The sequence below is a fragment of the Phyllostomus hastatus genome, unplaced genomic scaffold (genome assembly GCF_019186645.2).
Source record: "Phyllostomus hastatus isolate PE091 unplaced genomic scaffold, TTU_PhHast_1.1 phas_contig_98, whole genome shotgun sequence".
Lineage (NCBI taxonomy): Eukaryota > Metazoa > Chordata > Mammalia > Chiroptera > Phyllostomidae > Phyllostomus > Phyllostomus hastatus.
The window spans coordinates 13,301,866-13,324,681 of NW_025333999.1; the positions used below are offsets into that span (position 1 = coordinate 13,301,866).

At 42.4% G+C, this 22,816-nt stretch overlaps 1 protein-coding gene and 1 pseudogene across 4 annotated transcripts in view; one reads left to right on the top strand and one right to left on the bottom strand.

Annotated features, from left to right (window-relative positions):
* The window catches only part of ADRA1A (adrenoceptor alpha 1A), a 107,006-nt gene that overhangs the window by 57,700 nt on the left and 26,490 nt on the right, over positions 1–22,816 (bottom strand). The window contains exon 2 of one of the 4 annotated variants that reach the window (XM_045852912.1): positions 6,850–7,173. The exons of 2 other annotated variants lie outside the window; for them this stretch is intronic. In XM_045852912.1, the coding sequence (XP_045708868.1) occupies positions 6,914–7,173 (260 nt within the window). In that variant the 3' untranslated portion in view covers positions 6,850–6,913. Of the gene's footprint in view, positions 1–6,849; positions 7,174–22,816 lie in introns of those variants that run through there. One more of the 4 variants, XR_006787448.1, reaches the window with a different exon arrangement.
* On the top strand, positions 9,393–9,533 carry LOC123828627 (annotated as a pseudogene).

Consider the following 22,816-nt stretch of genomic DNA (forward strand, 5'->3'; position numbering starts at 1 on the left):
TAACCATTCACTTGCTGAACAACATCTGGTTATTTCTGGTTGGGGTTTATTACAAATAGAGCTGCTGTGGTATTCCTGGACAGATTTTTATGTGAGCATAAATTTTCTTTTCTCTGGGCTAAATGCCCAGAAATGCAATTATTGGGTTGTAAGGTTGTTGCATGTTTATATTTTTATGAAATTGTCAAACTTCCCCAAAGCATCTGCATCACTTAATGTTGCCACCAGCAGTTTATGAGAGATCCAGTATCTTTGCACTGTTGCCAGCATTTGCTGTGACCACTGTTTTTGAAACTCAGTCTTTCTGATCATTGTGCAATGACATGTCGTTGTGGTTTAATTTGTATTTCTCTAACGGCCAATAATGCTAAGCATCTTTCCATGTACTTGTTTGTCATCTGTGTCCTTTTCAGTGAAATATCTGTTCATGTCTTCTGCCCATGTTCTACTTGAATTGTTTTTGTATTGTTTTGTTTTTATTGATGAACTTTGAGAATTCCTTATATATTCTAGACACCAGTCTTTTATTGGGTGTGTGTTTTCAAATAATTACTATTAATTCTTTCTATTACAAATAATTTCACCCTCTTAACAGGGTCTTTTGCAAAGCAAAATTTTAAAATTTTGATAAAGCCCAATGTATTACTTTTTTCTATTATGAATAGAACTTTTGGTGTACAGCCTTGTCTAGACGTAGGTGCCAAAGATTTTCTTCTTTGTTTTTTTAAAAAGTTATGTAGTTTTAGATTTTACATTTAAGTCCATGATCCATTTTGAGTCAATTTTTGTATAAGATGTGAAGTTTAGGTCAAGGTTCAAATTTTGCCTGTGGATTTCTAATTGCTCTTGTATTATTTGTTGAGCAGGCTTCCTTTCTTCTATTGAATTTCTTTTGCATCTTTGTAAAAAAAATTAGTTAGATATATTTGTGTGGATTTGTTTTGGGTTTCTCCATTTTGTTCCATTGATCTGTGTGTCTTCCCCTCTGCCATTCTACATAGTCTTGATTACTGTTGCTATATAGTATGTTTTGAAATTGGATAGAGTGATTCATTTTAAACTTCTCTTGAAATGGTTTTTAGCTATTTTAATTCCTTTGTTTTTCCATATGAATTTTTTAAAGATTTTATTTATTTATTTTTAGAGAGGGGAAGGAAGGGAGAAAGAGAAGAAGTATCAATGTGTGGTTGTGTCTCTCATGCCCCTCATTGGGGACCTGGCCCTCAACCTACACATGTGCCCTAGACTGTGAATTGAACTGGTGACCCTTTGGTTTGAAGGCCAGCACTCAGTTCACTGAGCCACACCACCCAGGGCCCCATATAAATTTTAAAACACTCTTGTGTATAACTACAAGAAAATCTTGCTAGGATTTTGACAGTGATTGTGTTAAACTTGTATGTCAATTTGGGGAGAATTATATCTTTACTATGTTGAGTCTATGAACATAATAAGTCTCTCATTTATTTAGATCTTCTTTTATTGCTTTTATCAGCATTTTGTTGCTGTATATACATTTTTAGATTTAAACTTAAATTTTTCATTTTTATGAGTAATTGTAAGTAGTATTACATTTAAAATTTTGGTGCCCAAGTGCTTATTATTAGATTAAAAAATATATATTTTGTTTATCTTGTACCCTGAGATCTTGCTGAACTTGTTTATTAGTTCTAGAAGTATTTTTTCAAAATAAATTCTTTGGAATTTTCAATATAGATATTAACACATCATCTATAAATAATGACAGTTTTATTTCTTTCTATCTAATTTGTATGTCTTTCCTTTTCTTGCCTCATTGCATGGGCTAGAGCCTCCATGTTGAATAAGAGCAGTGGAGTAGACATCCTTGCCTTTGTTCCTGCTCTTAGGGGAAAGTATTCAGTCTCATGTTTAATTACCTGTAGGTTTGCTGTCACCTGTATTTGATTGTATAACAATCAAATTGAGGAAGTTCCCACATCTGTTCCTAATTTTCTGAGAGTTTTATCATAGTTGTCTTTTGGGTTTTGTCAAGTGCTTTTTTTGCATCAGTTAATTGATAAGTGATTTTATTCTTTAGCGTGTTAATGTGATGAATTACATTTATTGATTTTCAAATATTAAACTAACTTGCATCCTTGAAATAAATCCCTTTAGTAATGATATGTTCATTCTTTTTATATTTTACTGAATTCTATCTGCAATTATTTTGTTAAAGATTTTTGAATTATAGTTATAAAAGATATTAGACTATAATTTTATTTCTCAACTCCCTCGTTTCTTCCCTCTTTTCTTCCTTTCTTCCTTCCTCTCTCTCTCTCTTTCCTTCCATCCTTCCTTCCTTCCTTCCTTCCTTCCTTCCTTCCTTCCTTCCTTCCTTCCTTCCTTCCTTTCTTTCTTTCTTTCTTTCTTTCTTTCTTTCTTTCTTTCTTTCTTTCTTTCTTTCTTTCCTTTCTTTCTGTCTTCCTCTTTTATACTAGCTCCAAAGTAAGTTGGGAAATATTCCATCCTCTTCTAGTTTCTGAAGAGATTATGTAAATTGGTATTAATTCTTCTTTTGATAGAATTCTTCACTAAAACTATGAGGGTGTGACAATTTCTTTCTGACAATTTTTAAGTTGTGAATTCAATTTCCTTAATAGTAACAGGACTGTTTAAATGATCTATTTTGTATTGAGTGGTGTAGTTCACACTTTTCATAAAATTAGTCCATTTCATCTAAGTTGTCAAATTGATGTGTATACAGCTGTTCATAGTATTTCCTGTACTCCAGGGTCTTTAGTAATATTCTGCTTCACTCCTGATATTGGTAATTTAGGTCTTTGCTGTATTTTTTTTTGTTGGTCACCATTGCTAGATATTTGTCAATTTTATTGAGCTTTTCAAAGGTTCAGTTCTTATGTTATTGATTTTCTCTATAGTTTTTTTATTTTTAATTTTATTAATTTCTGCTCTTATCTTTTTTACTTCTTTCATTCTTCTTGCCTTGGGTTTATTTTGCTTTCCTTTTTCTTATTTCTTGAAGTGGGAACTGAGATGATTTAATTGAAACGTTTCCTTTTTTACAATGTGTTTATAATGGATTTCCACCTCAGCACTACATTAGCTGTATTCCTCACATTTTGATATATTTTATTTTCATTTTAATTCCATTAAATTTTTAAAAAATAATTTTCATTGAGGCTTCCTCTTTGGCTTATGGATTATTTAGAACTGTGTTGTTTAGTTGTCAAGTGTCTAAAATCTTTCCTCTTCTCTTTGTGTTATTGATTTATTTGATTCATTGTAGTCAGAGACCTCATGGACATGTATGATTTAATTTTACATTTATGATGTGTGTATTATGGTCTAGAATATGGTCTATCATGATATATATTCTGTGGATGCTTGAAAAGACTGCGTATTCTGCTGTTGTTGGGTGACATATTCTACAAATGTCTTTCAAGACCCACTTGGTTGATAGTGTGTTGAGTTCTAACTCCTTGCTGATTTTTTGACTGGCTGTTCTACCAATTGTTGAGAGAGGGGTGTTGAAATTTTCAAGTATAACTGTGGACTTGTCCATTTCTCCTTTCAGACCTATCAGTTTTACTTCACATATATTGCAGCTATGTTGTTTAATGCCTACACACTTAGAACTCCTACATCTTCTTGGTGGATTGACCTTTTGGTCATAGTAATTTCCATGCTCTGAAATATACTTTATCTGATATTAATATAGTAACTCTTCCTTTTGATTAATGTCTGTATGGTCAGTCTTTTCCCATTATTTTGCTTTCAACTAATGTATGTCATTATATTGATGCTTCTTATAGATAGCATGTGGTGAGGTCACATTTTTTTTTTAATTCACTCTGCCAAGTTTGTGACATAGGCAAAAAAGAAAACTCAGGAAACTTATCTCTGGGCTGTCCCTTGGGTCTGACAATGTAGCTGGTCTGACTTCTTTTCATCTTTCAGAATCTTCTGTTTGTTTTATATGTAATGTCCAGACTTCTTAGTTATAATTATTGGAATGAATGGGTAAAATTATATCTACTCCATATTCCAGGAAGTAAAAGTCACTTATGTAAGCACTGTGGTTGTTATTGCTATTTCTTCATCAGGAGTGCAATACAGTATGTTGATTTAGAGAGGAGATGTTGGGGTTAAACCAGCCAATATCCACCATTCTGCTACCCCCCAAAACCTGGAGTTTATTTATAAAAAGTTGTGTATTTATTCTTACATGTTTAATGTTCAGTCACCTTCAAAGAACTCTCCATTTGAGGCAATACACCTATTGAAACTTTTTCCCACCACTCAAAACAGGTTTTGAACACATCATCTTGATGACTTTTACTACTTCTGCCATTTTTTAAAATTTTAATCATTGTTCAAGTACAGTTTTCTCCCTTTTACTCCCATTCCAGCCTGCCCACCCATCCCTCCCCACTTCCCTCCCATTACCACCCTCCCCCTAGTTTTTGTCCATACTTCTGCTGTTTTTTGTTTCACCTCTTCCACATCAGCAAAACATTTCCCTTTGAGGACTTTTTCAATCAGGGAAACACACAAAAAAGTTGCTTCAGGTGAGATCAGGTGAATAGGGAGGATGGGGCACTGGTGTCATGCCATTTTTTTTTTGGTCAGAAACTGCTGAACATTCAGTGTGGTGTTGTCAGGCACACTCATAAATCACCCAACATGAAATGGGCAAATGTGTTGAATGAATCTTAAAAAAAAATTCACTGAAGCTGAACACAGCCTCTCACAACAATTCCAGCTGCTACACTGACACAGATGGGCTCCTAGAAAACTCACCTAGTGGGGAAGCCTGTATTACAAGAGGCTTGCCCTCCAGAAGATAATTCCAGGTTTTTCAGGGGGGTCCCCCTCATATAATCTTGGCAAGTAAGCAAATATCTCTAAGACTTAACATTATTTGTCTGTAAAACTGTACTTACACATTGTTTTGAGGGCTAAACAAGATTACACATACAAGTGCTTAGTTTGTGGCTATTGAGAACTTGAAATATGGCTAGTAAGATTGAGAAAGTGCTGCTTTTAATTTACTCAATTGTAAGTCACTCAAGCTTAAATAGTAACATGTGCCTTGTGGCTATTATATTATACAATAGAGACTTACATTGTTATAAACAAGGATAACAATAATCCTAAACTGAATAAATGAAATTATGGAGAACTACTTTAAAGACCCTGTAGTATAAAACCTAAAATGTTATTTGTATTTAATACAATAACTCAAAGACCTGAGTACAGACCAAGAAAATGTCTTCTTCCCCTTCCAAAAGAGAACTGACATTTTTTTGTTATGGGGGTGAATAGGACAGTAAATACCACAAGAAAGGAACGATTGAGGGAGAATGGCAACAGGAAGCAGAAGGTGTGCCTGGCCTCTCTTTACTGTGTGCTCCTCTCTGTGACTCCATACAGCCACTTGGTGCAGCATCCACCTTCCACACTGTCACCTGCTGAGCAGTACCCTCCCTGGCAGTGCTGTGCTGTGCTGTGCTGGGCCTGGGCCTGGGCCTTGGTAGTGACTTTTCTGCTTCGTCTCGGAACGTTGCTTTGTAGAACTCATCATGGCAATAGGTTGTCAATGAGTATGTGCTCTGGTGTGAAAAACTGTCCCCACTGAGAACTATCTTTGATTCCCATCAAAACACTATTCAACTGAAGAAGATGAGGTTTGGTGACAACTCATTGCCCCCCCCGTGATAGGCGTGAATCCCATGAACCAAAAGAACCTATCTTCCTGAAATGAGGACAAGGGACCCACAGGGTGTTATCAAGCGGCCAGGGTTCTCAGCATATTTGTGCTAACAGCTGTCTATATGACACTAGTAAACCCAGCTCTCTCTCTTCCTGTGTGAAATGGAAGATCCGAACTCAGTGGCCCAAGACCCTCACCAAGACAATCATTTCATTATTTATGACTGAATCAGAGGTGCAACAAGACCATGATTTGGTTAAAGCCCCTCAGGAACACGGTGGCAGAACTGGAAATAAAACCCTCAAACTCCGAGCCCTTGGGTCTTCGCCCCATAACCTGGCTTGGAGCTCATCTAGAAGAAGGTGTTGTTCAGGGCTGGATGACAGAGCATCTACTGAGCAGACCTGCTGCTCCCTCCTCCCATGGCCCCTCCTTTCTCAACCTCTCACCCATTAGCACCAGCCCTGTTTTGGATGTGTGGGAAAGAGAAGAAAAACAGAACAAAAGAGATAGGGAGAATTTTTTTAAAAGGAGAGAAAAGTAGAATGAATGTTTAATTTGAATAGTAAGAAAGCACTTAGAAGAGCCAGCATCTCCACAGAACCACTACTGTTAAAGAAAGTGGGGACGGAGAGGTGAAGTGACTTGTTACAGATGACACAGGTCTGCTTAGTGAGTAGGTACTAAGAGTGGTCAGGAGGGCCTGGGAATTAAGGCCAATTACAGTTCTAATCCCAGATCTGCTGCTTTCCAGGGGAACGTTGATGAGGGCAGCCTCTCTGAGCTTTGGTGTTCTCATCTCTGTAAAAGGGGTCATGTCATCAACTCCACAAGGTTATAGTCTGATTAAGTGAGATAATGTATGCAACACAGCTGTCCAAGATAAAAACACAATAGAAGGGGAAATGTGTTGGTTCAGACTAGAACCAAGACACTCTGTTTCAATCAAGTGACCTTCCTGGTATAGCATGCTGCCCCTCCTCCCTCCTCTCCCTCCATCTCAAAGCCAACTCATTCCCTTAAGCCCTGTAATTAGCTAAATAAAGAGTGCAGACAGGGTCTATGTAAAAAAAATGCTCTCAGAGCCAAGTGAAATCCCCAGGGAAGTGCTGAAGCCCACATAGCCAATTACCATGGCATCATTTCATTTCATTGGAGTGACTAATACCCAGAGACAGTCACTTAAACACTAATTGCAGAGAACAGGTAGAAATCATGTTAAATGAGCCCATCTTTATTTCTGTGGGAAAAATAAGGCTCTCTGATCCAGGAGTAGCTTTCTTCTTCATCTTCCATGGAGAGGGTGGCTTCCATTTCCAATTGGACACTGGATTTCAGTTGTATGGGTAGCATTCTTGAGCTGGCTGCAGATTTACAGCATGGAACTGAAGTAGCAGCCTGATGATGTGCCAGCTCCATTCTGTCGGCATTTGATTTTTCTGAATTCAAGCACTGGATAGAACAGTGACACCTGAATGCTGCAAAGAAACCAGAGGCACCGAATGTCTCACCTTGAACTTGTTAGACCTCCGAGGGCCTCAGTCCCCACTTCTGTGCTGAGGGGGTGGAGGAGAGAGCCCCTTCTGGAGGGTTTCATGAGATCTCCTTGCCAAGGGCTATGTGAATCATCACTCTCAGCCCCTTGCCTGTTTTCCACTTTCCAACTGTATCTCCTTTTCCTTCCTTCTCTCTTCTCCTTCCTGCCTTTAACCATACTTCCGCTCAACACCAAAGTGAGAGAGGTTGGTTGTTTTACAAAAGGTTGAAGGCAAAGAGGAAGATTGATTTTCTTCACTTCCTACTTCTTCACTTCCTTACCTGCACAGTGACAGTGAGCCCTTTGCATTGGTCATGTGAAGATCTCTTGTCCCCCAACACTATGCTCACCCCACCTGCAAGCTGTCAGCCACTCTTGTCAAAATTCCCTAATCCCTCCTACTTAAATCCTACTGATTCACCAAATCCAAGGTGAAGTGCCACCTTCTCAAAAGGTCTTCCTTAACTACATCAGCCTTTGCACAACTCCCATCACTTCTTTAAAAAAACCCAAAGTTTAGTTCATAATTATATGCAAGTTTTAGTATTGTCATGTCATTTAGATGCCCACCCTGATTTCATTGTCCTTAAGGGAAGGGACCAACTCTCCCATCTCTCTGTACCCTCCACAGGTGTCCCATTTAAGGTGATGCCCAGAGCTGGTTGCTTGTTCAGACAAATACCCCACTTCTGAGTTCCCCACACTGGTGTCTGCAGGAGGGCACACACTCAGGAAGCCACACAGATAGTTTTCTGTGGTGCAGAATGGTCTAGTTCAATGCAGAATACCTTCTGAATTCCTTCAGTGTTCCAGGTACTGAGTTGGCCCCTGGCCATATCAGAAACACGTCTATCTCTACCTCCTCTTCGTAAGGAGATGGCCAACCCACCTACAAGCTGGCCTTGTTCTCGTCATGGAGATGACAAACACAGCAGTTATTTCAGCTGTGCCAGTATTTCAGCTGACAAGCTCTGCTGAAGTTCAAGTGCCCTCTGGGACCTTCCTCAGGCTGTGTAACCATAAGAGTGTGTAACCTCAGACTGTATTTCCTAAGAAAGGAAAATGAGGCATGCTGGAGTAGTTGAGTGAGGTGATCCTCTCATGGGATGATCTTTTGAATCCATTTCCAGTGGCTAGCTGGGAGTTTCCAGTTGGCAGGAGGCTCTCCTACAGCCACCATAGCTAGGGACCGGGCTCCTTCCCTCTGTGGCTCCACAACCACCTAAGGCTGGGGAGAGACCCGCATTTAGGAGGCAGAGGCAGGTCTACCTTGGGACTTCCATGGCTCTAGGTACTTAAGAAAATTTTTTTAATCCTTGACCAAGGATATGTTTATTGATTTTAGAGAGAGAGGAATGGAGGGGGTGGGGTGGGGGGAGACAGAGAGACAGAAATATCAATGTGAGTGAGAAACATCGAATAGTTGCCTACTGTGTGTGCCCTGACTGGGGATCAAACCTGAAACCTTTTTATGTACTGGAGGATCAGACTAACAAAGCCACCAAGCCAGTGCAGCTCGAGCTGCTTTCACCTTCATGGGCCCCTTCTTTCATACAAAATATAAAAAACTACATTTATGATCTTGTTGGTATAAAGATAACTATATTGTGTATTAATATATTTTCTTTGCACTAAAAGTTTATTTTTAAATGTGGTTTTAAAGAAATTAACACATGTACATGAGCCCTGAAACATATCATGGTCTCTAGCAACTGGGCTCCTCTGGTCTGTGCTCATGTCTTCCCAGTTTGGACCTCTGCAGTGCCATCCTGCCCTTGGCTTTGGTACCAGCTCACTCTGCCTCCTTTGTCCACTTGCTATGCTCCCACCAGCCCCACCAGATAGGCAGCAGGGTCCTGAGCCTTTTGGAGCTCTGTAGCACCATACATAGTGCTTGGCTGAGGTTAAGACCTAGAAGTATCAATTGCACAGCTGTGCACAATTGGGCAATTTCCTTAATGCACTCAACCTCATTCTCCTCATCAGTAACTTGGAGGACAAAATCTGAATCTCCCTCATGGTATTGCTGTGAGGATGAATGACATGATGCATGCTTAATACAGCATTTGGCACATTGTAAGCACTAAATAAATGTTAACATTTTTATCATTATGATTTAATATGACAATAGAATACTTGATTTTTCAAATAACTGGCATGATCACTTCTCGGCCTTTTGGCTAAGATCAAGTGTAGTATCTGTTTACCAGTTCAAATATCTGGCACAAGATGATGCCATAACTATAGTTTTCATGGCTCATTGCAGCCGTGATGCAATAAGCTCAAGGATGCTCACTCTCTTCCCCGTCCCTATTGTTGTTCAAGTGCAAACACTGTGCCTGGAAAGGGTAAGCCTGGGTCCTTCATCAGCTAGTGTCCCCTTAATGTAAATGTGCTTCTTGTCAGCCTATGGAAGAGAGGATTTAAAGATTGGGGGCAGCTGGGATGCCAAGGACTTTCTTTCTCTCCTTTTCCTTCTTCCCTCCCTCCCTTCCTTTCCCTCCCTCCCTGCCTTCCCGCCTTCCCGCCTTCTTGCCTTCTCACCTTCCCACCTTCCCACCTTCATGCCTTCCTTCCTTCCACTTGTGTGATGCTGGCATTGCCACACTGTGATGAAGTCCTCTGGTTTTAGACTGACTACACTCCCTTCAGGACTCTCCTCCACTAACTGAAGCTGTAGGCTGTGAATTCAGTCCTGCAAGTCTTTGTGGTAGGTGGCCCAATAGTCACTTGACCTAAACACTGGAAATGGCAATCATGCCTGTCACCTAGCAAACACTTCCATTTTGTAACCATGTCATAATCATGGACACAGGACAGCCTGAGTAGGAGCTCAGGACCTAGTCTCAGGCGTGCCTTTGCCACACAGCAGATCTGAGGGTGACATCATGTAACCTTGGGAGTCCTCCATTTCTGTTTCATTTTTTTGAACTCAAATAATAGCAGTAACTCCCTTCCGGGGCTGTATGCATGAGGAGGTACATGTGAAGTTTATGGTGTCTGGCACAACATAATTTTGCAAAAGAATCACACTCAGTACAGCAGAGCCAGGTATGGTAGTGCCTCCAGCTGTTACCTGAGCTGGGGACTGAACCACCACCCACCTGACCTGCAGAGCCACCAGCAGCCTGCCTGCCTGCCTCAGGCACTGCCAAAGCCAGAGTCTGGATAGCCTTGCTGCACTCAAGATCATATGATCAACAGGAGGAAATATCTGTCTGACAATAAAATAACCACAAAATGAGGCAGATTCTCATGGCTACTACTAGTATTCATAAAACAGAGCTGCACTGGCAAAGGACAACAGAAAAATCAGGCAGTTCCTGAAGAATATTCTAAAAATGAGAAAATGAAGAGAGGTGCATGTCCCTGAAAGATAGAACAATATCACAAAAATTCCAATTTACCTCATATTTTCAACAAATATAATTCTAATGAGATTTTCCTTAGCACTTAAAACTATGTTATAATCTACACACATAAAAGAAATGACAGGAAAAGATGGATGATTCAATAAATGGAGAAATAAAACAACAATGACAGCAAATAAACAACAGGCACTATGATAAAATGCTGAGTCACGTGTCAGAGAGAGGCCACTGGAACCCGCTTCAGAGCACAAGAGCCTGTGTTCAGAGTTTATTACAAACATGGGCAATGAGGCAGCAACAGGACAAATAAGAACAGCCTAACAGAAAATTAATTAAAGGTTAAAAAAAGATATGTAATTCCGTAACACAGCATGCCTCTGGTAGATAGCCCTACATATGAGGAGGGACACAGAAAACCTGGGATTTATTTATAAAAATTGTTTCTTTATTCTTACATGTTTAAATTTCAGTCACCTTCAAAGTACTTTCCATTTGATGCAATACACCTATCAAGATGTTTGTTCCACTGTGCAAAACAGTTTTTGAACTTGTTGATTTTGATGCTAAAATTTAGTGCTTCTGCTGTTTTTTGTTTCATCTCTTCTACATTGTCAAAACATTTCCTTTTCAGGACTTTTTTCATCGGGGAAACAAAAAAATATTTGGATCTCAGGCTGAGATTGGGTGAACAGGGAGAGTGGGACATGAAGGTCATGCCATTTTTGGCCAAAAACTGCTGAAAACTGAGTTCCATGTTGTCAGGTGTGCTTGTAAATTACCCATCATGAAATGGGCAAATATGTTGAAAGAGTCTTCAAAAACAACTCACTGAGGCTGAAAGCAGCCTCTCACAACAATACCAGCTGGTTCACTGATGTGGTTGGGTTTCTAGAACACTCCTTTAGTGTGGGAAGCCTGTATTATAAGGGGCCTGCCCTCCAGAAGATAATTCTGTTTTTTTGTCCCCCACCTCATACTCTGGTGTCTTCAGAGGAAATAGTGAATACCCTGACACTTTAAGGCTCAGGCAAGCTGAGCAGAGGCTGACTCCTTCAGGAAATAGTAGCTCCACCTCCTACACACCAAGGGTGTGGAGGGAGGGCTGGGTTGTGGTACCGCAGGGAGAAGGAATGCCAGATACTTGAACAGAACATCAGCATGTGTAATGTTCTAACAGCCTCAACTCAATACTCTGTGTCAGAACTAAAGGACTTACCCCAGCCCACATGAGGCAGAATTTCTGGGGGCAGGGTTGGGAATTTGTCATATTTAATAAGCTTTTAGGTCATTCTTATGGTCACTACAGTTTGAAAACCACCACTTTAACACCCACCCCCCAGAGCTGTTCCCCCGACACTGTGGGATGCTCTTAGGCAGCGCCTGTTAGTCCCCTGTGAGGATGGAAGGCTGACTGGACCCTCAAGACCACTATTAGCAAGACATGCTTCATGGCTTATTCCCTCTGTGCCTGCCCTTGAGCCTTGGAGGTGGCCATGGATGCCCTGCTTTCAATGAAAGGGTAGGATCTGGAGTCACTGAAGTATGAAATTGTGATGCTCCTTACAGTATTATTCCTGTCACCCTGAGCCTTGCATTCTTCTGCCATCTCCAGACCCCCAGCCTTGGTCACCAGATAGCCCTTATTCTTGACCATGAGGATAACAGGCATCCAGACTATCAGGAAGTGGCCATGAAGGGCTGAAGCTCTGAGTCAGACAGTATTCCTTTAACACATAAGGGGGAGAGTTAACAGAAGGTGAAACTGAAGATGTTTTGGCAGAGGGACAGCATGGCCGAACCCTCCTCAGTGTAGCTATGGCAAGAGTCTGCAGAGATGAAGGTTTACTTAGAGAATTAAGTGAGAAATAAGCTCTTCTGCCAACAGTTACCTCAGCTGCCAAAACCCCAATTATTTTCCTACTCTGAGATGATGCTAGAAAAAGAGTGGTCCAGATTCTACCACAGTGCCAACTGCTCCCTCTGGGCTTTGGGTCAGTGACTCAAGAACACTGAAACATGACTCTGCAGCCTCTCATTGCTGACTTGACCTGGGTCACTGCAACAGCCTCCCCATGCAGTCAGGTGGGTTCTCTCTCTCTCTCACACACTTTCTTCCCTCTTTCTTTACTTATTTTCACAAGATTAAATGGCTCAACAAAAGCCTGAGATACTGTTCTCACTGAAGACCATAACTTCATAACTTTGGCTGAGTTCTCTTCTAATGCTTTGGAGGCAGCCTGGGACCTGGGGTCGGTGGAAGGCTGCAAAGCATGGGTCCTTGGCAACTAAGGCAAAATCCCCTGCTGATTTGTCAAACTCTCACATGGACGATAAGAAGATTAAAATCATAGCATGCCTATAAAAGATTTAAGAAAGATTTAAAACAATCAGTAAAAATAGATTGAGTTGTGAAATGCTTATTAGGGATAATGATTCTGTGCCACAGTAATAGAATCTAGGGTCAGCTTAATTTCACACCATGAAGGGGTGAGGAGATGTGGAGATGCTGAGGCAGGGACAGCCTATCTGCGCCATTTTGTGCCCAGTACCCGGCCAGGCAGGACAGATGCATCTCCGGCAGCCAGCTCCCCACCATCCCCATCACTGGTCCTGGCAAGTTTGGAAAGGGTGTAGAGGTCACAGGATTGCCAGTTCACATACAATTTCTTGTTGGACATTGGAAGGGATGCATCTGAATGCCCAAATACCCTTGATAGATTTTCCTCATTTTGGAAAGATTGGAAGAAACCACCCCAATCTTCCCTTTTTCCAGCCTGGGACATCAGGGACATGCCGGTTCTCTTCTTGTTTGTTTTCAGGGACAAGAAGAGCATAATTACACCTGCAAGGAACTAGCTAAAGACCTGTGGATGCTGGGGGAACACTCTGCATGAGGCTTCTGCCCTGCTATCCTTACCCCACCTTTGCCCCACAGAGCTCCTCATGCCCTGGGACCCCTGAGGCTTCGGTTCACACCCACCCTAGCCATGGGCCTCAGGCTACAGGCTGGAGCAGGAGAAGAGGCCCTGCTGGTCTCCATATTTCTCATGCATTTGGAGGAAGGAGCTTTCTGGAGGTTGAGGGGCTTTCAAGCCCCTAGAAAGCCCCTCAGCCTTGGCTTCCTCTCACCAAACTCTCCTGCTTTTCAACAGAGAAGGTACAAGGTGGGTCTGTGGTGAGAAGTGACTGAGGCCTGAACAGAGACCTGATCAGGGATCATCACTTTCATCTTAAGGTGGGAACATGAGGAGCAGGGAACTCTCCTCATTGCTGGTGACATGGGGAGACAGAGTCTTAAAAAGGTCATTGGGCAACATCTGTTAAAATTGAAAACATGCAACCCATTTAAACCAGCAAGCACCCGAGGGGTCTTATCCCACAGAAGCACCTGCGCTCATAAGCACCTCTGTAACAAATGTGCACCATTATTTGGAGGTAGAGCTGGGAAACCTAGAGAGTTCCCATTGACAGAGAGAGCTACGAGTGTCCTGGACTACAGGGGGCTTTTGTAGAGGATTTAACGAATAAAGGAAGATGCAGGCAAATAGAGAACAGGTTGTGAACATGTGTTTTCTTGGGAGAGGTCCATCAGTGGGGCTCATGTTAGGATATAGGACAAAGGACAAGGAGGAACTAGCAAGAAAAAAAAGCAAAATGATGCCACTAAAATTGGTAGCAGATTGTAACAGATTGTGTTGGTCCAGGAAGTGAACTGAACTATAGACTCTGGAAGTGTTGACTCCAGGGGGAGGTGTACCTGCAGGAGGTTTGTGGGCGGTGCCTTCAGAATCATACCTGTGGGTTGTGAAGCAGGCTGGCTTTGGCCAGTCCCAGTGGAGTGGGGAGTGCTCTGGACTGTTGTCCCAATTAGGACAAACACCTGGCATAGGACCTGGGCTGCTGCTCCCAGTAGGGAGGCAGGTCCCATAAGGAGAGGGTGATCACTGGGTGGTGAGACTGTGCTGTGAGCTGTGAGCTGTGAGCCATCAGCACTCCCAGCTCTGGGCGATGAGCATTTCAGTCCTAGGGGAAGGCTCCTACACAAGGTGGCAAGATCACATTCATGCACAGCTGTGAAATTACAGCTCTAGTGGGTGTACAGGTGTATAAAGAAAAAGAGTAAGCAGAGGAAAAGAGTGGCCTCTTTGATTCTCAGATCTTAAATTCATTTCCCATGCTAACAATTCTAAGTCTAACCAGACTCCATTCTAGGGGGAACCCAAGGCAGTTCCAGCCTGGGCAATTTCAAGTGCTTATGCTGTCTAATGAGGTCCCCTGACTTTGTCACAATGAAAACCAGGTGCCCAGCCTCCCAGCCTCCCAGCCTCCCAGCTGAGTGGACACTCCAGAGAACTCTGACCGCCTTCTATTTTTGAATGGGTTGGAAATAGAGCCAAGGGATATATTTTGTCTCCCTTTGCTTGTTAGGGCTGCTAACTTGAAGACGGGTTCTAATTGAAATCAAGCATAAAACACAAAGATCTCAGAAGGACATCCCTCTGTCTCCCTGGGAGGCAGAGAGATATAAGGTGGTGTTAAATTGAGGCAACTGCACTGAGCCAGCCCTACCCAGAAAGCCCAGTGGTGACTCAGGTATCCTTGGGAGACCAATTAAGATGCTATAAAAAGTAGGAACCTCACAATTAAACATATAATCCATCCTTCAATCCCACACTTTCTTTCTTGTACCATATTACTAAAGCAAAGCACAGACAAATCTTTCAACTTGCATATTTCTTCCAAGGTTGGCTTTCACCATCACCTGAAGGAGATTTTACTTCTCTCAGCAAGTGTTTGAGAAATAATGGTGGGGAGGAGGAGGAGGAGGAGGGGGACAGAGCTTTGAGTTCTATGTTTCTATTCATGTGGAAGATCCAGCAGCTTGTCACGTTTTAACAGGATATCTTCATTTACTTAACAATCTTCTGGAAATAATAGCTAATGCAATTCGCCAAGAAAAAGGTTATACGCATTGAAAGGAGGACCAGAGTTAGTAAATGTAGATGAATAATTTTTATACCTGGATAATCCTCCAAAATTAGAACTGTAATAAGAGAGTGGGAAGGTGGCTGGTTAAAGATGAAATATATTCAAATCCATAGCTTTCTTATACAATGATCAGAAAGTAATGGGGGATAAGATTCCACTCACAGTGACAATAAAAATCTAAAATATCTGGGGATAGATACATTTAATAAGAAATGTATAGAATGAACAAGGAGAAGCCTATAAAAATTAACTCACTGATGAAATGATTCATTCATGGATGTGGACTTTTTGTACTGTGATGGTAACAATTTTATTCATTTAATATATAAGTTAATAGAAGTCCAACCAAGTTTTTTAGAACTAGACAATTCTAAATTTCATCTGGAGGAATACCTAAGGATGAACAGCCTAAATGAATGTGCCCTAATTGATATTAAAATATATATAAAAACATTGACTTACAGATATCAATACCAAAATAGAAATCAGGCTGTCTGCTGATCATTCAGCCCCCTCTGATGTGCCCAGACACGGAGATTAGCATTCTCTCCTTCCCCAGATGACCATGGGCCTCTTGTGGATGGTATTTCATCTTATGGTTCCCTCCATCCAGGCTCCATCAGCCCAGAAAAAGAGCCATGAGTCCTGTTGTCCTCAGTCCTGTCCTAGGAAAGTGCTGTAGCCCTCTGGTTTGGGCTTATATTCCTTTTGATAGTCCTGGGTGGGTCTCCAAGGTCATCAGAGATTGCCCTCTGCATCTACAGGTCACCAAATATTGGGGAGAGGAGAGACCCAGTTGGAAGGGACTCACGTTTCCCACTTCTGGTCGGACTTTCTCTGGGTGGGTAAAACCTAGACTTTTAATTTTCCAACTGTCTCCTGGACTTTTGATCTCCCATACCACAGCTTCTCGAGTCATGTGTGTGAAGGGCTGGCTTTTCCGAGTTTGTTGTGTACCAGTACTTTTTTTAAATGTAAGAAAGATAAATGACTAAAAATAAAATAAAAATACCAAGAAAATTACAAAGCCCAATTTTTACTATTATGTTCAACAGACATAAAACTACCCTGTCACACCGCCATAAATGTCTCTGACACTCACTCTTGTCACAGCCCAGTGACAAGCAGCCAGCGTTGGGCACCTGTCTACTGGCTGCGCTGTTCCAACCACATGGCTGGCAGACTGGCTCCCACTTTAGCAGACAATTCTTCATGCCCTGTCATCTACATAATAAGACAATCTTACATTTTTATAACAGTTAACTTTTTATAGCACTCAAATCTTTCCCCTCACATGACTCTCCAATAATATTCTGAGTAACTGGAGAAGCTCTTAAACAAGCCCCATTTGTTGGGCAAGAAATGCAAATCCCCATGGAGATCTCCAGTGATGTGCCCAAAGGGTTGGGTGACAGAGCTGGAAGTCACCTGAAGTGTCTGTTCAGGAGCCCACTCCTTAAAGGAGCCACACAAGGAACAAGGAACTAGATACTGATCTACTCAGTGGGAAACTTCATGGCCCCAGGAACCAAAGCATCTTAAGCACACAAGTGCCTTTCCACCTTTCTTGACTCATATTCTTAAAGGGAAAAGAAAGTCCTCAAATTACCCAGAGTCCTTGGGCTAATGATACTGTTAGACTGTATCACTGTGTTAAGAGAAGAATTTCAAATAATCCACAGTTCTCAAAAACAGTATAAATATCAGACTTTTGCACGGTTACTATATTAGTGAGCAAGTTATTTAGGCTCCATGGCCCTAACCAACACGGCATTGCTCACATCATTGCCACGGTCCAAAACAGCAGGCATGTTATGTAAGAGCAGACAAGTAGCCTCTCATATACCAAGTTTGCAATTTAAACTAAAGAGATCTTAGAAATCTCAAAAAAATCTCTGCTCATTATTCACAAGGGAGTGCTTTGCTCTGTCTTCTGCAGGAGGGGCCAGCAGGGGCCAGCAGGGACATTTGGGATGAGCGGTAGCAATGATAGGTGCTCAGGTCATGTCAGGCTTCCTGCAGGTGAACACAGTGCCAGGGCACTACTGGGAAGCATGTGACCAGTCCAGGAAGGTAGCATGGTGCAGGGGAAAGGCCTGCTTCCAGAGTCAGAAGGTCTGGGTTTGAATCCCAGCCCTTCCCTTCCCTAACTGGGCGATGGGCCTTGACTTCCCTCTTCTTACCAGACCTGTGACTGTTAAACAAAGGTGGATGCAACCTGTCTCAGCACTTAAGGGCTGGAAAATACTTGCCTTTGTGAATAGAAAGAAAGTAGATGGACTTCACCTCCCTCTATCAGGCATCTGTCTGCATTTTTGCATCCCCACCAAAAATGTTTTAATTTACTTTTGTTCCACATAGATTGTTTAGAATTAAAATAGTTTCAGGTGGGGTGTGGATCTACATGAAAAAACAATGACAAGAAATAGTATAAGAGTCACATTAAAGTCTATACTAGTCCTTGGGCAGTTGATTAGCCTCCATGGCTCTGACTGGCATGGCATTGCCTGAGGGCTGACTGACATGCATGGTGGAGATGTCTTCCATGACAGGGGAAAGGGGTTTGCTTTCTGAAACTTGCCATGGCTATTCCTCGGCCTACCCGATGAGCTAACATGCATGGAGAAGATGTGTCTAGGGATCAGAGTGATACCATCTTTGCCGGATTTAATTCCTATCCTAATGTATTCCTTTATTCTCTTTAAAGGCAACTCAAAGAACAGGGAAATATAAGCATCTCTAAGTTGTGGAAGCACCACAACCTAGAATTAGGGCAATTCAAATTTTTTGTTTTTTGGCTTGAGCTGCTCAGTTGGCTGTCACAAGACTTCTGCTTCCTAGGCTGTGCACAGTGAAGCCAGTAACTGAGCACAAACCAGGGCAGGTGTTCAATCATGCAGATGTTTCATACCATGCTTTATTTTCTGGCAGCAAAAGAAATGTGGAAACTTTCTTTGGTTTATAAGACCACAGTTATCAATTTTGGATAATTTAATTTTTCCCCTTTTGTATTTAAATATTTAACACCAGGAGGCCCAGGCCACCACATCTAAAGAAGCCATGCTGAGTCAGCCTGAGGATCCAAGTTTCCTTCCCAGTCTTGATGAGAGGTGGGAACCCCAGCCCCTGGTTCTGCTGGTCATACAAGCATGGCACAGCTGGCTGGGGTCTCTGTGCTCTTCACAACCAGTCTCGTCATCTCACATGTACACGTGGACTTTGAGTCTCTTTAATTTAATACAACAAATGTTTATTTAGTGCTTACTACTGTGTTTGGGCCCTGGCATTCAAAGCCAATTTAGACTGATTTAGGCTAAGCCTGTAGAATACAATTTAGACCTTAAGAGCCGATGACCTAAGCCAACCCTGTTGTTCTGCTAATGAGAAATTGAGGCATGGAGGAAAAGAAGTTTCCTGCAGCACACAGTAAGCAATTGTGAAGTTTCTGATCAGGGTAATTCAGAAGATTGAAATCTTGCTTAACATGTAGGCACCATTTGTAGCGAAGAAATGGTAGAAAATGAAAGGACTGGATGTGAATCCCCCCCTTCCTCAGCTTTTGGGCTCAGTTGTCAATCTGCTTCTCCACCTGGAGGCAGCACACAGAGCTGTCCATGCCCTGTCTGCCCAGGGCCTCTGCTCACAGAAAATGCCTGCAAAGCCTCCCATCTGTCCTCTCATTCCGGAAGACTGAGTCAAGGCTATATGGTCCCTCCTTATGTTCGCCACTCTCTTCTAAATCAGCTCTTCAACCCAGAAAACAAAGACCAGGTTTTCACACTCAAGATTTTTGTAACAGAAGCAGAGAAAAGACAGACTTGCATGCAGAAGTAAGTAAAGCCTATGCTAATTATATTAGAAGGCTATGGATCATGCCAGTCAAGCCATTTTTTTTATGAAGACTTTTTTGATAGATTGTCCCCCAAATGGGATGGCAACCTCTTTCAACCACAGCTCTGTAATTATCACGGGCCTTTACTGGATTCAAGTAAGTGTCGGCCTCCTCCTTGAGTTGGGGTCGGCTTGTAAATGCCACTCAGGAGGCTCTGAATATGTTTCTGCACAAAGTAAACAAAAGATATTTTGGGATCCTAGGCCACTCTGGGGTGGCTTCCCAGAAGAGGAAAGCTGGGATTTATTTTAAGAACTGGAAATGGTTTGGTGCAAGGAGACATGTTTCTTCCTTAATTCCTCCACTATGTCTAGAAAACAGGAGCAGGGCTTGGGGTGCAGGTGGCGAGAAGGGCGTGGGGGAGAGGAGAGGCGTATGTTCCTATGACAGTCCCGAGTTGGAGAGAAGTTCTCAGGGTCAGGCTCACTTTGCCAAGGTCAAGGGTGAGAAGAGGAACGGAAGTCCCTGGCCCTCAGTACAGCTTCTCTGGTGCCTTCACGCCGTATGTTCTCCATATGAGACACCTTTGTACTGAGCTTTGCAGTGACCTCGGGAAATGACTTCCATCTGGAAGCCTGGGTGAGTCACAGGAAGGGAAGATGGAATTGCTCCAGTTTGCCTTTGGTCTGGACTGTCAAATCTACATTCTGATGTTTATGAAACACTGTTACCCAAGACACTCTGATGGATGCAACATTAGTAAATCAAAAGCCACAACACCAATTACCTTCCAGTGCACACGGTTCGACAGAGGGAGAAGTCACAGTTGGAGGCAGATGATGGTTTGACTTTGAGAGGATGGCCTACTCTGATGTCCTTAGCACTTGGTCAGCACAGTAGCAAAGTGCAAAGTTCTGGGAAGGTAGAGTTTGGGTGGGAGAGGGTATTACATGCAATGTTTTTCTTTCTGGTATGTGTCCCAGGAGATCCATTTGATAGTGACACCTGAACTTTGTGACATAGCTGAGTCCTGCTCCCCTGGCTTCTATACAGAAAAACATGATGCAAACCAGCTGGGGTAAAAGCAGTTACCATGGAAACCCCAGACTTAGGTTTGGAAAGTAAGAAGTGATATTTATGATGCCCGCATATATCCACAGTTTGCACCAATGCACTTCCTGGGAAGTTTCTTTTTATTTTGAACTTTAGCATTCCTTTTTTTTCTTGTCCTGTGGAATTTGGCAAAAGAAAAAATTTAAATCGAATTGGAAATATTACCTTCCCAGTTAAATAGCTAAAACAGGAGGTCTTGATTTATTCAAACCATATTTATTCAAGACAAATTTAACTCTAAATGGAGAAACTGCTTAAAGGTCAAGTTTTGTCTTGGATACTTTGAAAGAGTTGCTAAGCATTTTTGTCCCCCGTCGAGGCTGGGTTGACACCAGGAGGTGTTATTTGTGTTACTTCTCCTGAACCATTTTCCACCTCTCAGTAACGAGAGGAGATTTATGGCTGCAGAGAGAAAACACATCCTTATGTGGGCATGATCACCACTGTGGCCAACACAGTTGTGACAGCAGGAATAGACAGGTCCCTTCAGCACACTTCTGAGAACACAGAGGATGTGAAGGGCATGAGATTGGGTGCCAGGGAGAACCAGGTTCCAATCTCACTCTGCCACTAGTACTTGCTGCAGGACCCTGGGCAAATTCCTAAAGCAGCCTCTGCCACTATCCCCTCACCTCTGAAATGAGAATCAGAACACCTATCACTCCAAATGCCTACAAGGACTAAAAAAATCATGCACAAAAAGCATTTAGTATCAGCCCACAATAGACTAAAATAAAAAATTAATCAATCTCTAAAAATTTTTTACCCTAACGGCAAGGAGGATGGATTATCTTCCCTCAGTGGAGTTGGCAAGACACACACACAGGCACCCCCACATATTCAACTGTGTACATCTATTTTTAAAAGCAGCTTTTCAAATACAAGTGTAATTATGGACCTTCACAAGTGAATAGTATTGAATTAATTGCCCATCTGTTCATAGTGGTATGATGAGCCCCATTAAATAGACTCTGTCCTTGTCCTTACAATCTAAAACAGATGACACTGACATGGACACATAATCAGTGCACGTGTATATCTGTAACAGTTTTGGAGAAATCTAGAAAGCTAGGTAGTAACACTGCACAGATGTTAAGGTCTAATGCATTAGAAAAACAAACCAAAATTTAATCAGTCCAAAGGAAGAATCTTGTGGGTGGGAAATGGGGGACAAGAGCACAAAGTGAGCAAACCAAGCTAGAACAGCCTCTGGCTTTGAGCTGCTGTTCCAGACCCAGAGGCCAATGCTGCCAGTCAGTACAGCCCCCCTACCCCCACTCTGCAAAGTATGCCCCTCCTCATGCCCCCTTTCTCCATCCCATCCCAACTGCTAAGGCTTTCACAGCACCCTCTCCTAATCTTCTCCTTCTCCTCCTTCTTTCTTCTTTTTCTTCTTCTTTTTACCCCTCCTCCTCCCCCTCCTCCTCTCCTCCTCTTTTCCTTCCTTCTTTTCCTTCTCCTCCTCCTTCTCCCTCTTCTCCTTCTCCTCCTCCTTCTTCCTCCTCCTTCTTCTTCCTCCTCCTCCTCCCCCTCATCCTTCTTCTTCTTCTTCCTTCTTCTTCCCCTTCCTTCCTTCCTTCCTTCCTTCCTTCCTTCCTTCCTTCCTTCCTTCCTTCCTTCCTTCCTTCCTTCCTTCCTTCCTTCCCTTTTAACACACCTTGCTTTTCTTGGGAAAAAAATAGTAACAATTGACTGTGAAGTTCTTGCTGGTGAAAGTTATGCTTCATTGCTATTCCTTCTTCTCCCAGCAGCTGGCTGTGCTCCTCACCTCTATTCCCCACCCACTATCCTCCTTAGTAAGAACCCCATGCCCGCACTCCCCCTCCCACCCACCCCTCCACTGAACCATTCCTAGGCCCAGAACTCCCACCCTGGTCTCAGCAGGAGCAATCCTTTGTAAGTACATATCTCTCTCATGTCTTCCTGAGTTTGCCAGGTTGCAAATGGCCTCAGATTACCAAACCCTGAGTTCTTCCTGGTTCTCTTTGTCCTTGACCTCCCTGCATGCAGCATCTGACACTGGCACCACTCCTTCCTCACTGACAGTTTCTCCTCCATTTGTTGCCAGGATTATGCTAGTTCAGTCTCCCACTTTTCCAAGCCCCAGGCAATTTTTGTTTGTTTTTCTGTGTTTTTCTCCCAACTTCATACATGTCTTTAAGTTCCGCCCCATGCCCTCCTCCTTGAGAAATGGCCCACTAACTTAGTGTTGCTCTCTTCCCAATCCTCACCTCAACAGCTCCCTCCTCACCCCAACACTAGCATTTCATGCCAATCTC